The sequence below is a fragment of the Mastigoproctus giganteus genome, chromosome 5, assembly GCF_048544385.1.
Source record: "Mastigoproctus giganteus isolate SK-2022 chromosome 5, ASM4854438v1, whole genome shotgun sequence".
NCBI classification, from domain to species: Eukaryota; Metazoa; Arthropoda; class Arachnida; order Uropygi; family Thelyphonidae; genus Mastigoproctus; species Mastigoproctus giganteus.
The window spans coordinates 67,305,690-67,319,645 of NC_143579.1; the positions used below are offsets into that span (position 1 = coordinate 67,305,690).

The following is a 13,956-nucleotide window of genomic DNA, read 5'->3' on the forward strand; positions in this document are numbered from 1 at the left end:
AGTATTTTGCATCTACATTCACACATGAGGAATTATTAAGGTTTGAAAATGGCAGAAGGTTATCAAATTGTAGCAGGATACTTAATGATTTTTTAATAACTGAAAGCAAAGTGGAGGAGAAATTGTTGAAGTTAAACGTAAGAAAAGCACCTGGGGTGGATGGGATCTATCCAGTTATATTAAAGGAGGCGGCAAAGCAACTAAGCAAACCCTTAGCCATAATTATGAGAGCATCCTTGGACCCAGGGGAGGCTCCACGGACTGGAGATGTGCAAATGTATCCCCAAATCACAAAGGGGGATCGAAGGGTGACATGAGTAATTACAGACCAGTTAGTTAACTTCTGTTCTGGGTAAAATAATGGAGTCAATGGTTAAAGATGCATTGCAGGATCATCTAGACAAGACTGCAGCAATAATTCAGACACAGCATGGGTTTGTTAAGGGAAAGTCTTGTCTGACAAATTTGATGGGATATTATGATGTGGTTACAAAGGAACTGGATGCAAAAAATAATTTTGAGATCATATATTTGGATTTCAGGAAAGCTTTTGACACTGTTGCGCATGGAAGACTATTGTACAAATTGGAGCAGAATGGTATTAAGGGTAAGTTGCTACAATGGATAAAAGGATGGTTAAGTGGGAGAAGACAGAGGGTGGTAATCAATGGGTACTGCCCTTCGTGGACTAATGTTATTAGTGGTGTCCCACAGGGTTCGGTGTTAGGTCCACTGTTGCTTTGTATATTTATCAATGATATTGATGAAGGTATATCAGGCTTAATGTCGAAGTTTGCAGATGATACAAAGGTTGGCAGGGTTGTTAATGACAGTAATGGCAGTGTGCTACTGCAACAGGATCTAGATAATTTGGGCAGATGGGCTAAGAAGTGGCAACTGAAGTTTAACCTTGACAAATGCAAAGTACTGCATATGGGTAGCAGTAATCCCAGAGAAACGTACCAACTGTGTGGTATTCCACTTAAGGTGGTAGAAAATGAAAAAGACCTGGGAGTAATTGTGCAGTCAGATATGAAGTTTTCTGAGCAACGCAGACAGGCTGCCAGGGTAGGTCATGGGGTTTTGTCAATGATATATAGGAATTTTGCTAGCAGGGAGAAGGAGGTGATTGTCCCTCTGTATAAGGCAATGGTCAGGCCACGCCTTGAGTACTGCATACAGTTCTGGAGGCCTCATTTTAGGAAGGATGTAGATTTACTTGAGTGTGTACAGAGAAGGGCAACAAGATTGGTGAGGGTAATGAAGGGATCTTCTTACCAAGAGAGGCTTAAGTTCTGCAAATTGCAGTGGCTGGAGACTAGGCACCTGCGCGGTGATCTGATTGAGGTGTATAAGGCCTTGAATGGGTTGAGCACGCTGAATTCTAATGGGATCCTTCCACTTGTTCAGATTTCGAACCTAAGGGGGCATAAATTCAAATTAAGAAAAGACAGATGTAGAATAGATGTGCGGAAATTTGCCTTTAGCCAGCGGGTGGTTAATTGCTGGAACAAACTTCCATCTGTCGTTGTGGAAGTTGATAGGTTGAATAAATTTAAGGAGGAACTGGACAGGCATTTGGAGGGAATGGTGTGATTTATTTATTTATTTTTTTTTTTTGGCTGATGCTGCATAAGCTCATACACTTGCTTTCTTGCATCACATGCCACTACTACTACATCAAAAATAAAAAAAAATTAAAAAACAGCAAATTTAAGGCAAAAATTAAGAATTAAATAATGTCTAGTTATTTCCTTGAATTTATTTAAACTATCAACTTCCAGAACAACAGATGGATGTTTGTTCTAACAATCAACCACCTGTTGGCTAAAGGCAAACTTCCATACATTTATTGTGTGGAAGTTTGCTTCCTAAATTTGAACAGTCCTTCCTAAATTTGAATTTGTGCCCCCCCCCCCATGTGTGGTCCAAGCAAGAGGAAGAATCCCATCAGCATTGAGCTTGCTCAATCAGATCACCTTGTAGGTGCCGAGTCTCCAGATGCTGCAGTTTGCAGAACTGAAGCCTTTTTGGTAAAAGCACCCCTTTGTTCTGCCTTCCAATCTCATTTCCTTTCTCTGTACTCAGTCCAGTAGTTCCTGACCTGGGTGGTTGCATGGGGTGTGCCATATGACTGTTTGATTCATCATTTAAATATTAACCCACAAACAGCATGCCCTGTCATAGAGTACGTCAGGTGTGGTACTTCTCAGAAATCTCCAAAATGCAGCTGTGTCTTACCTTATGAGGTTTTGTATTCCTTCCGGAAAAACTATCATATAAGGTAGTGTTGCCACTAGAACTGTTTCTCACTCCAGTCACCTGCAATCTTGCTTCAGTGAAGGTCTGCATAGTCAGGAAGAAGATACATTAAGAGAAATGTTACTGATTTCAGTTGATTAAAGCATTACTTAATGGAAAGACTAATTAATGTTTCAATTGTGTTGTATTAAAATTTCATGTACAAGTGAATTATGAGATCAATAATTATAATAATTGATACTTTTAATAAGTGTATTAAATGTCTTTATTGTATTCTCTTGTTGGAAATAATTATATTGTATGTATTAGAGTATGTTATTATAATATTACTGATATTTTTATAATTGCATTCTGATCATCAACTAAATAATGGGTAAGATATGATATAGCCTTGAAAGTAGTATGTTGTTCAATTACAGTTCATTATACTAGGATTTTTTAGCGTTTCTCACCCACCATTGAAGTAAAAACGAAAACCAAAATCTTAAAAAGCTTTATATTTAAATTACAATAAATTTACAGTAGATCAAACAAAACAAAATAAGTGTGATTATATAAATAAAATGTTACTGATAATAAAATACTGAATTAAGATAGGATAAAACAAATGTAGTTTACAGTGAATGTACAAATAAAATACTGAATTAAAATACAATAAAATATACTAGATTAAAAGTGCTAAAATAACTGAAGCTTTCAAAGGCTTCTGCCTTCTTCCTCAACAGTGCACTTCTATTCTGCGGTGCCTCACTAAATACCAGCAGGTTCATGGTGCGTCTCACACAAACGTGTACTGTTCCTATACATGTTGGAACCGGAAGCGGCTCGGGAGCGTTCCAGGCAAAAACGTTCATCCCCTCCAAGGATTACCGCCTCAAAGAGGGGATGAATGCATGTACCCTGTCTCTATTTATATTATTCTCAACAGAACTAATTCGTAGGCTCTCGAGCCATTTGCAATCCCAAAATCTATGTGCCCGATCAGTGATGACTGCTTCGTCCGGGCAATAATATAATGAACTTCGTACAGTTCATTATATTATTGCAGTTTTGAAGCTTAAAAATAAATTCAATTAAAATTCCTTTTATGCACCCTCTCCCCCTATAAGGGGGGGGGTGCATAAAAGTCTTTCTGCCCAAGGCGCCTAAATGCTTTGGGCCAGCACTATCCATATCCTTCCTAAAATGAGGCCTCCAGACCTGTATGCAGTACTCAAGATAGGGCTTGACCATTGCTTTATACAATGGGATAATCACTTTATCCCTGCTAGCATAATTCCTGTATATCATTGACAAAACCTCATGAACTGCCCTAGCAGCTTGTCTGCATTGTTCAGAGAACTTCATATCTGACTGTACAATCACTCCCAGGTCTTTTCCATTTTCCACTACCCTGAGTTTAGTACCATGCAGGGTGGATGACAAACATGTTGTCACACAACATGTTTGATTGTAAATAACATTTAAATTATATATTTTTTTCAATTAATGCTAGTATAATAGAAAAGGCATACATAAACTTTAAAAAAAAAAAAAATTACATCTGTTCAATATGCCATCATTTTGATCTTTACAAAATTGTAGCCTTATGGGAACACACAGAAAGGCACACTCCTTAGAAATGTTTTCAAATTTTCTAACTGTTTGCTGCTGAAGCTCCTGCAGAGACCTGTGATTGCTACTAAATACTTTATCCTTTAAGAATTTTGAGAAAAAGTAATCATAGGCTGTTAAATCTGGGGATCACAATGGCCATTCAATGGAACCTTGCCTTCTGACCCATCAGTCTGGGAACTTTTTATCAAAAAATTTGCAGAAAATTTTTGTATAGTGAGCTGGTGCTCCTTTTTGAAAAAAAAAAAAAGAAAAGAAAAAAAGAACAATGCTGAAAATTGATTTTGGATTGTATTAATGGAATAATTTTATCTTTTAGCAGTTTCGTGTAGACTTCCCCATGTCATGGTTCCTCACATAAAAAGTTTCGAGAACACCTCCTATCCAAATTCCTGTCCAGAATGTCGAGCTAGGAGTGTTTAAATCCATGTTAAAGAATAAATGAGGGTTTTTAAGAGGGTAATAAACAGTTAAATGGCTATCAGTTCCACTTAGTTAATATATATTTCATCTGTCCATAAAACATTGTCAACGATATCTGTGTTTATAATACTCGTTGCCAAAAGCTGTTTGTTAAATTTCAAACTTCTATCTGGGTCTTTGTCCTCATTCAAACTTCATAACAAAATAGTATGATAAACCTTATACTTAAGTTCCTTTAAGACTCTATTTACACTTGTTTTAGGTATTTTAAGTACAGGTCGACCATCACTAATCCGACCACCGGTAATCCGGTTCCACCGCTAATTTGGACATAATTTCCACGAAAGTAATTTCGGCGAAGGTAAAGAAAGCCAACACGAGAACAATGAGAAATATCGGATAACTTACGCGGAAAATTAGTTTCCCGATATGGCACTCTAGTACTGCTCGCTTGGTAAACAGACGGTAGGTGTTATCGGTCTGGAGCCAAGTCGAGAACGATATATTGATTGACAGGTAGACGTGACAAATGATGTGCAGATTGGTGCGTGAACACAACACACGATAACATCGGATTAGTATCATTTAGTATCACTAATGGTAAGCCCTAATGAACGCTTATCATAATGGTGAAAAAAGGTCAGGTTACCTCCACTTGAATCCCATGGGAGCTTGAACCCCTTCCGAAATGGAGGGGGTAACCTAACCTTTTTTCTTTAGAATCATGTGGACTAGAGCATAAATTGTTTATTAATAAAAAATATTATTTTTTAAATAATATTTAATAAAAAAATATTATTTTTTTATTACTGTACTTTTAAAGATACTTGTGCGGTTCCACACCTGTCATAACTTCAATCAACGGGGGGGGCTCACATCTGGTGAGTATGGGCTTGGCACACCCAGGGTCCTGAGCTGGATATCATCATTCTTCTCTTTCTTGGTGATTCCCTTCTACTTTTGACTCTCTCTCTCTCTCTCTCTCAGGGTTACTCGGGAACTTTCTTTTTTTTTCCTGGTGCAGCATAAGCCTCAGGCTTCCTTGCATCATATGGATATTAATAAAATAAAAAATAAAATAAATAAATATATATATATATATATATATATAGAATCTTTCTTTCTTTTCTTATATTATTTCCCAACCTAACGTTTAAGGTTAAGTCACTAAATATAAGGAAACCATTTCTATTATTTCCTAACCTACCATTTAAGGTCAGATTGCGAAATATAACGAAAAATAAAGAAACCTTTTCGGCTAAGGTAAAGAAAGCCTGCACGAGAAGCACGCAAAAGTTCGATGAAATTTACTGGTAAAAGTACTTTGCCATAACAGCATTTGTATTGTTGCTCGCTCGGTAAACAGACGGTGGGTGTTATCGGTCTGGAGCAGAAGTTGAATCCCATGGGAGCTTCAAACCTTCCAAAAGTGGAGGGGGGGTAACCTGACCTTTTTTTCTTTAGAATCACTAATTGAATCATGAACAGAGTCATATTGGAAGTTCTGGCATTGTAAAAAATGTTCATAACATAGTTTCACTGGTAAACTTTTTTGAAAATTTGTGCGCTTCCTTTGCCTTTTTTTTTCTTAAAAAAAAAAAGGTCAGATTACCCCCTCCACTTCGGGATTGTTTCAATTTCTACTCCTGACCGATAACAACCACCGTCTGTTTACCGAGCGAGCAACAATACAAATGCCGTTACGGCAAAGTACTTTTACCGGTAAATTTCATCAAACTTTTGCATGCTTCTCGTGCAGGCTTTCTTTACCTTCTTCCATCTTTAAAAGATTCATCGCTACCTGTTTACCGTTCATTACAAAACTATTATACACCGTTCTTTACTCATACATACACATTATAATGCCAACCAATGACTACACAGTAGCTTGTCCTCTGTCGTGCCCACCACCAATCATTTCATCGTTTGCCACGCCTACCTGTCAATCAATATATCCTTCTCGATTTTGGCTCCAGACCGATAACACCTACCATCTGCTTACCGATCAAGCAGCGTTAGAGTCCGGTGTCGGGAAACTAATTTTCCGCGTAAGTTATCCAACATTTCTCGTTGTTCTCGTGTTGGCTTTCTTTACCTTAGCCGTAATTTCTAATTTCCTGGGTCAGCGCACCGACCTGCCGCTACTGTTTTGGTGGCGTTGGTTGTAGCATCAGCTGTTGGCACAAACTTGTAAACACTGGCAAGCCATTCCCACTTGTTTTTCTGCATTTATTATTATAATCTGCTCACATTTAGACCCAGCCATGGTTCCAATGCATAAAGGAAGTGCCTTTCATGGTGTAAAGTGCAAACAGTGTACATTGTCCATAACAGATAAAGTTGAACTTCTGAAAAAACGTGATAGTGGAGTGTCTGTGAGAAGTTTAACTCTGCTTAATTGTAAATTCCAGCAATTTCTCTCAGTTCCTCTTATCTTAGCAATTTTCTTTTAGCCATTCCATTTTTTTTTTTTTTACTGCACACTTATACAAACTTGCAGATAAACAATATGATGGATTATACAGCGCACTAACGAACTTGTTTTCACAAAATCTCTAACAATACTGACAAACTTATTGCAATGTTTGAGAGTTTATTTTATCGTAATTAGTTTTATTGCAGCACTCGCCGTGCATGCAATAAACTAATCACAAATGACCTTCATATGTATGCCGTAATAGCATCACACGCATGTGGCTGGCACGGAAATAAAGTAAGAAATAAAGTAACCAACATACATGGCCACGTTGGCCACATATATGCGACATAAAAAAATTTTTGTTTTTTTATATTTTAAATGAAAAAACGATCACACTGACATTACAATATTTATTTTAGAATTACTAATAAAATTGTTTCCTAAATATTTTTTGGCCCCTGGGGATTTTTTTTTTTTAAACTAGCTTGGCAGTCAACGTGTTAAAGGTAGAAGGAGGTGGTTAGCTGTTGGGTAAAATTTATGTGGTAAAATAACCACCGGTGATCCGGCAAACTCACTAATCCGCACCCCACAGGTCCCAACGCTGCTGGATTAGTGATGGTCGACCTGTACCAAACTTCACTTTCTTTGAGATTTTTTGGACATCTTTCAATATTCTCTGTTACAAGTCCCAAATTAGCAGATGCCTTTGAAATACAAGGTCTGCTAGGTTTTAGTAGATTGTGTGCTGTTCCTGCTTCATCACAATTTGCTTTATGGTCTTTATTATGGATGGTTTACTCTGTTAGTATGTTCCTCTGTTCAAATTATTTTGAAACAATAAAAAAAAATTATAAATTGTTTTTCAAATAACTTACACATATTTACATCAGCAGTTATGCCAAATAGTTTCCTTACTTATGGACCACCCTGTATATTGTGAGGCGTTAGAATTAAAACTCCTACTTGTTTTATTTTTTAGGTTTAGGCTATTTATTAATATTCTGCCTAATCAGATGCTGTTTTTTCAATGGAAAAGTTGTTCCTTGTCTTTGGTTTTAGTTTGAAAATATCTCTGTACTTCTGAAACAAACGTAAACTGCTTTTATTTGAAGAAAATACAAAATAAACACAACATCTGTGTGATGTTCGCTCTCTTCAGTAGGTGTATTTAACTGTAAACAGCTGACTGCAGTTGTGCTTCATCCCCTCATGCATCAACCATTGCATTTGTTTTTATTTTTAATTCAAATGGAATCTCTTTACATTCATTTCTAAAGTATGGATATGACATTTTTAGGATGCACAAAATGGGGAACAACTCTCCCACTGAGAAAAAAGCAACTGATTAGGCAAAATTTTAAAATCTAAAATCTACTTGGTCCAATTTTAACACCAAATTCAAAAATTTCAGCCGAGATATATGCCAAAAAATCTAGTTGACAAATAACCTAAAACTAAACGAAATAGACCCCAGTGCCTTTTAATTGAAACACCCAATGTGCACGTGTACATGTGTGTGTTCCAGCTTGCTTCAGTGACAAATTGTTTTCCTTATTAAAATTTTTCTGTTGTTATCTCTTCTTTTTTGGTGCATAACTGTTCCTGGACTAATCTTGCTCTTCGTTAGTAACCATTGGCTGCTTAATTGCAATGCTGATGCATAAGTCAGTTTATGGTTATTTTGCATTGTTTATGAATAATGAAGTTGTTTTAAAGTCTAAAATCACTTAAAGTCATTTTGGTTTCATGAATGCAATTTTGTCCTCCAAACAAGTTGATACAAAAAAAGAGCATAAACATTTTATGATAAAATTATGAAAAAATATTCCATGATATGATAATCTTTCCTTTCCTTTTTCAGCTTTTCCCTCATTTTTATTTTTCCATCCTATCATTTTTCTTATCTTTGTGCTTCTCCTTCTCCCAGTTGGTGACCATTATTTTATTCTATTCTCTATCACCACCTCTCTTCTCTTGTTCTTAATAGTAATATTTCTCCTCGTAGTCTAATTTATAATACTTGAATTAAAAATTGGGTTAATTTCAAAAGTTTTAAAGAATATACGAGGGCTGTTCAATAAAGAATAATTTTTTTTTTCACACCACCTTTATTAGTCATCCAGATTTTTATGGACAGTATAAGCACTGTGAGGTCTCGCATTGTCATAATGCAGCATCCACCCACATGCGTGCAGTTGTGGTCATTTGCGATGAATGCGATCCCACAAAGTGTGCAGTACAGTTCTGTAGTAAGGCCCAGTAATAGTCATATGACATGGCACAAAATGCTGGTAAACCATTCCTTGAATGTCAAAAAAAGAGATGACCACAACTTTTCCTACAGAAGCCACAACTTTTGCTTTTTTTGGTGTTGGCAATGACAGAGACTGCCAAACAGAGCTTTGTTGCTTAATCTCTGAGTTGAAATGAAGCTGTATCTCACCCACTATCACTTATGAAGAAACTCACCATCCATTCAGTAACCATCAATTGCAGCTCCTGACAAACCTCCATGCAAACTTGCTTTTGCTTAGGTGTGAGTAGTCTTGGAACCGGGCATGCACAAACACGTATCATATGCAAACTATCATGGAGAATAATGAATAATGTGTGCTTCTTACTGATATTCTCAACATCTCTGCAGTTGTTGCCTTACTGTGATACAATGATATTCTCTCACAATTATAAAAGCAGCACTTGTGCTTTCTGTGGTGACAGCAGTGGTTGGAGTGCCAGGACCGCTGATTTTTGTGATTAAATTATGCCCAACTTTAAAGTGTAGTGTAGATTCACCATACACCTCTTTTAACATTTCATACGCTTCAGCTAATGTTTTCTTGAGGCAGAAACAAAATTTGAGAACAACATACATCTCCTCGCGTGTCACATAGGCATAAACTCGACCGGCTGCCAAGGTCATGCTGTGCACACAAGTCAACTATACAATTGCTATGTAAAGCTTGGTTTGGTCTTAAATTCTCTGCAGCTCAGCTATAAATAGCAAGCAGTATGGTTGCATGAAAAATCATGATCATTCTTTATTGAACAGACCTCGTAATTAATAAAATAACTGTGGTAATACTTTTGTAGAATTATGAATCATATGTAAAAAGTACAAATTTATCCATTCACTTGTTAATTTTATAGTGTGATATCCGGCTTCCTTCAGTAATGAGAGTTGCTCCTGCTCCACTTTATAATTCATTTTGTGATGTGTACAAATTTATAGATATCCTGAAAACTAGCAATATGTTGCTTTGAGAAAGCACTCTAGAGGAAGAGCAAGGTACATTGGTTCATTAACTGTATCCTAAAATGACAATGTAAAAAAAAAACATTAAAAAAATATGGATTAAAAATATTAATGAAAAGTCATGTTTATTATTTTAAATTGTTGTACATTATCCTAATATTTAATCATTGTTAGTTCTTTTAGTGAAGTTTTTGTCAGAGGGAAAACACCCAACCCTGTGGGTGCATTGAATCAATTTATTTTGTGCTTTACAATTACAAGAATGATTTCCTGTTGTACACGTTTTTCATTTTCCCTCTGCTTCTTCATTATGTTGCTGTCTTTACTATTGTATCTACCCAATCACTAGTCAAAAAATAAATTGATTCACTATTCACACAGGACTGAGTGGTTTCCCCCCCCCCCCCCAATAAGATTTTGTTATTGTTTCAAAAAAAGAAAGAAAAAAAAATCCCACAAAAAAAAAACTACCACATATTAATTTATTTATTTATTATGTATAAAATGAGTTTTACACTTTTAAAAAAAGCTAGTTCTAGTCCCAGCATGATTAGTTTTTTGTAAATAATAATTACAAATATTTATCATAATCTTTACGAACAATTTTTTTTCAACTTAATTAGTAAGACTGACATCAAAGCAATCATCTTTTAGCATAGCTGCCAAACTTTTGACATTCAAAAAGTTGAAGATCAGCATTTGTAAACAGGAGGAAAACAAGATTTTTTCAAAAAAGCAAGAGTTTTTGTTTTAAAGTCCACACTGCATTGAAAATTAAATTTCAATGGCAATATACACATTTTATATCAAAATACATGATGGAATTGTTTACCCAGTACAGTATGCTTTTAAACATTGGCTTATCTAACATTTTCCTGTCTGTGAATTTTGATTGTTTTATGAAAGATAACTGTTGCAGACTTTGCCCCCTTCAGAAGTGTTAAGTCAAGGTTTTGTTCATAACAGTGGCCCTACTATCAAGATGCTGTCAGAGATATTACCAAAGCTCACCAGAAAGAGAAGATGTAGACTCAATTTTTGTTTATTAACCTGGCTTAATATTCTCTCACATTCAGCATTGCTATAAATAATTTTTAAAATGCCAAGCATGACTTGGGATAATTTGTTATATTTCAAGCTTCCTTGTGCACTTGTCAGTTCCTCAGCTGGGGACCACTCTATATCAGTTTTCTTTCTTTTTTCATAATATCATCTGGTTATTCTCACACCAAAACTGACAGAACTGATGCTGCAAAACATCTATTGCTGCATCTGTTTCTTTATCTTTAATGCCATTAGAAGTACTGAAACTACTCCACAAAAAAATTCAAATTTGAAAATGATGCACTGCCAGTCGATGAAATTTGTGCTACCTCAGAATATATAAAAACATTTTTCAATGGGAAATTGACATCATATAATCACATGCAGCTATAAAGTACTTCATAACTGAGTAAAAGAAGGAAATCTCCATGACCTCGGCAGTAGAAATACCTATGATTAAGTCAGGATCATTCTTCTCATTTACTCTGCTATGGTAATCAACTTCCAAAATGGAAGTGGAACATTTGAATACTTTTGGAAAATAAATTTGCACATAATATTCTTCAATATATCCAAGGGTACTGACCTCAGCACATGGTTGTGAGGTATGCTAGACTGAAGAGCTATAGTTGGATTTTCAGATGTTGGCATAACATTCAAAGGAAACAAGAAAATTGCTTTATTCAGGCCAAAAGAAAAAAGAAAAGAAAGAAAGAAACATGAACAGATTTTCTGCATGGGTGAGGATAACGTGTAGAATTATCAGCTTGTTTGGCCTGTTTAGGATTGCTTTTACTGGAAGTTTGTAATTCAAAAGTTCATTTCATGAGTCCATCAATTTTTCTTAATTTTTGGATCATGTACTAATCAAACATGATGAATTTGAACATAGGTCAGTGCCACTCACTAGTGAATGTGTGCTGTGAATTTCAATTTGTAACTCTGAAAAGTACTCATTCAGTAACTCTATTTGTCAGCAAAAAAAGGGGAAAATATATTTTTTAAAAGGGACAGGTAGAATAGGTTCAGGTTATGTCAGGGGCAAAAACTGACGTTGAGCAGCTATCATTTTTTAGAGCATAAAAGGTGATGTACACATAGTACTAATGATTTTATGATTAGATCTGAGGACTCTTAACAAATACAGGGCAATGTTCAGAAAAATCACAAGTTAGGATTAAATTTAAAAGTGAGATGAAACTTGGCCTTGGAGAGAATGTGCATGGCTCATGGAATAGAATTTTTCAATGTCACTAGGTGACAGTGATTATAATATACTGATGTGGTAGGTAATTAAAAATATAACTACTGTCAATGGTAAAGGGAAGGGATTTTGCTTTTGTAAAGGCAACTATAATGGTTGTAGACAATTTTTAAATTCTCTTAAGTGGGAACAACTGATGACGTTACTGGATACAATGTGTTGTTTCTTATGTATTTCATCCCCTTAATGTAATTTCCTCAGTTACCACAACTAAACTAGCAACAACATATACTTTAAGAGGACTGAGTTTCCCCAAATCATCACAGGTGTTCAGCTGCCTTGCCAAGGAATTCAAATACAGTCGATTCCAGTTATTTGGGACACGTCGGGACTAGTGAATTTTGGTCCGATTAAGCGGCTGCCCCAATTATGTGAAGTTTCACGTAAATAGTTAAAAATACAGTGGACCCCCTGCTTTATGATTGATTCTCTCTACAATCAAATGACGTTACAATGGACTCACCATAGTAAAGTACCATTCACTATATGATATGTAGTAAGCGCCAGTCATTGTGATCATGTTTGTGAATTGAATTTTAATTCTATTAAACAGTGATTCTAATAAGCGAAAATAGGAGGAATATTATCCACAGGCTATAAAAGTCAAGATATATTAAGCACAAATTTATTCTTTATTACCTTACCAATTAAAAAATTAAATGATATGTGAAAATCGGAAGAATATTTTCCACAGGTTAGCAAAATAAAAATAAATTTATGCTTACATTCATAGCTTAATTAATATGTACTGTAATATGTACATGCTAACTAGTTCATATTTCTGTTCACTGACATTTGGAGAAGGGTTAAAATTTAAAACAGTAAAAAAGGTAAGCAATCAATAACAAAGAACATGGCCTGAACAATACGTGCAAGTGAGAATGGAGTAACAAGTTACAAAGCTTAAAAAATAGAAATGAAGAGAAAATTCTGAAAATTTATTTGTTTTTTATATGATTGAAGATTCCATGGAAGGGGAAACACATTTCACCATAATAATGTAAAAACCCACAGAATTCCAGCTGTTGGTATTATTGCAAATTCAATAAGATCGAGTTTACTATTATTTATAATAGATTGCACTAACAGAAAAGCCCAATAAACAGGAAGCTGCTAATTGTTTTATGGTTGTGACTTCCAGAAATTGAACAGACCACGTGGTATGGTCGGAGACAATCGTAGGGTAATCTCAAGGGCTGCGGTCTCCTCCCCCGATTAAATGGCATGTTGTCCCAATTAAGCGGAGAAAACCCTGGCTATTTTCTCGATTAGGTTCTGTTCTTTAAGATTTGTCCCAAATAAACAGTTTCCCTGATTAACTGGTGGCCCAAATATTGAACTTTGCAGTCAAAAACCTTTATAAGTTGTGCATAGCTTTAATTTTATAATGTGTGCATAGCTGTAATTTTATCTTATTAAAAAAAAAGGTGAAAATAAGGACAAGGAAATTAGAAAAATAAAGCTGCAGAATTATATGTCCATAAGGTCTTAATTTTGAATACATTCACTGGTCCTAGCTTCAGCACTGACTATATTTTCTCTTTTTCTCACTCAACTTGATTAAAAGTATTACCTCTGCCCAACAACCTTTGGAATGTGTTTAATTACACTGTGAAGCTTTAATCCTTTGATTTCTGAGTACTTTTGGTCCTTATATCTTCTAAATAGTTTAGT

At 35.5% G+C, this 13,956-nt stretch overlaps 2 protein-coding genes across 2 annotated transcripts in view; one reads left to right on the forward strand and one right to left on the reverse strand.

The window, feature by feature from the left end:
- Positions 1-9,982, forward strand: part of LOC150085463 (kynureninase-like) — a 243,115-nt gene extending 233,133 nt beyond the window's left edge. The window contains exon 13 of the mRNA XM_090374572.1: positions 9,869-9,982. Coding sequence (XP_090230698.1) covers positions 9,869-9,982 — 114 coding nt within the window. The remainder of the gene's footprint in view (positions 1-9,868) is intronic.
- The window catches only part of LOC150085464 (ketohexokinase-like), a 149,632-nt gene continuing 145,628 nt past the window's right edge, over positions 9,953-13,956 (reverse strand). Inside the window, exon 6 of the mRNA XM_090373273.1 lies at positions 9,953-10,031. Coding sequence (XP_090229399.1) covers positions 9,992-10,031 — 40 coding nt within the window. The 3' untranslated portion in view covers positions 9,953-9,991. The remainder of the gene's footprint in view (positions 10,032-13,956) is intronic.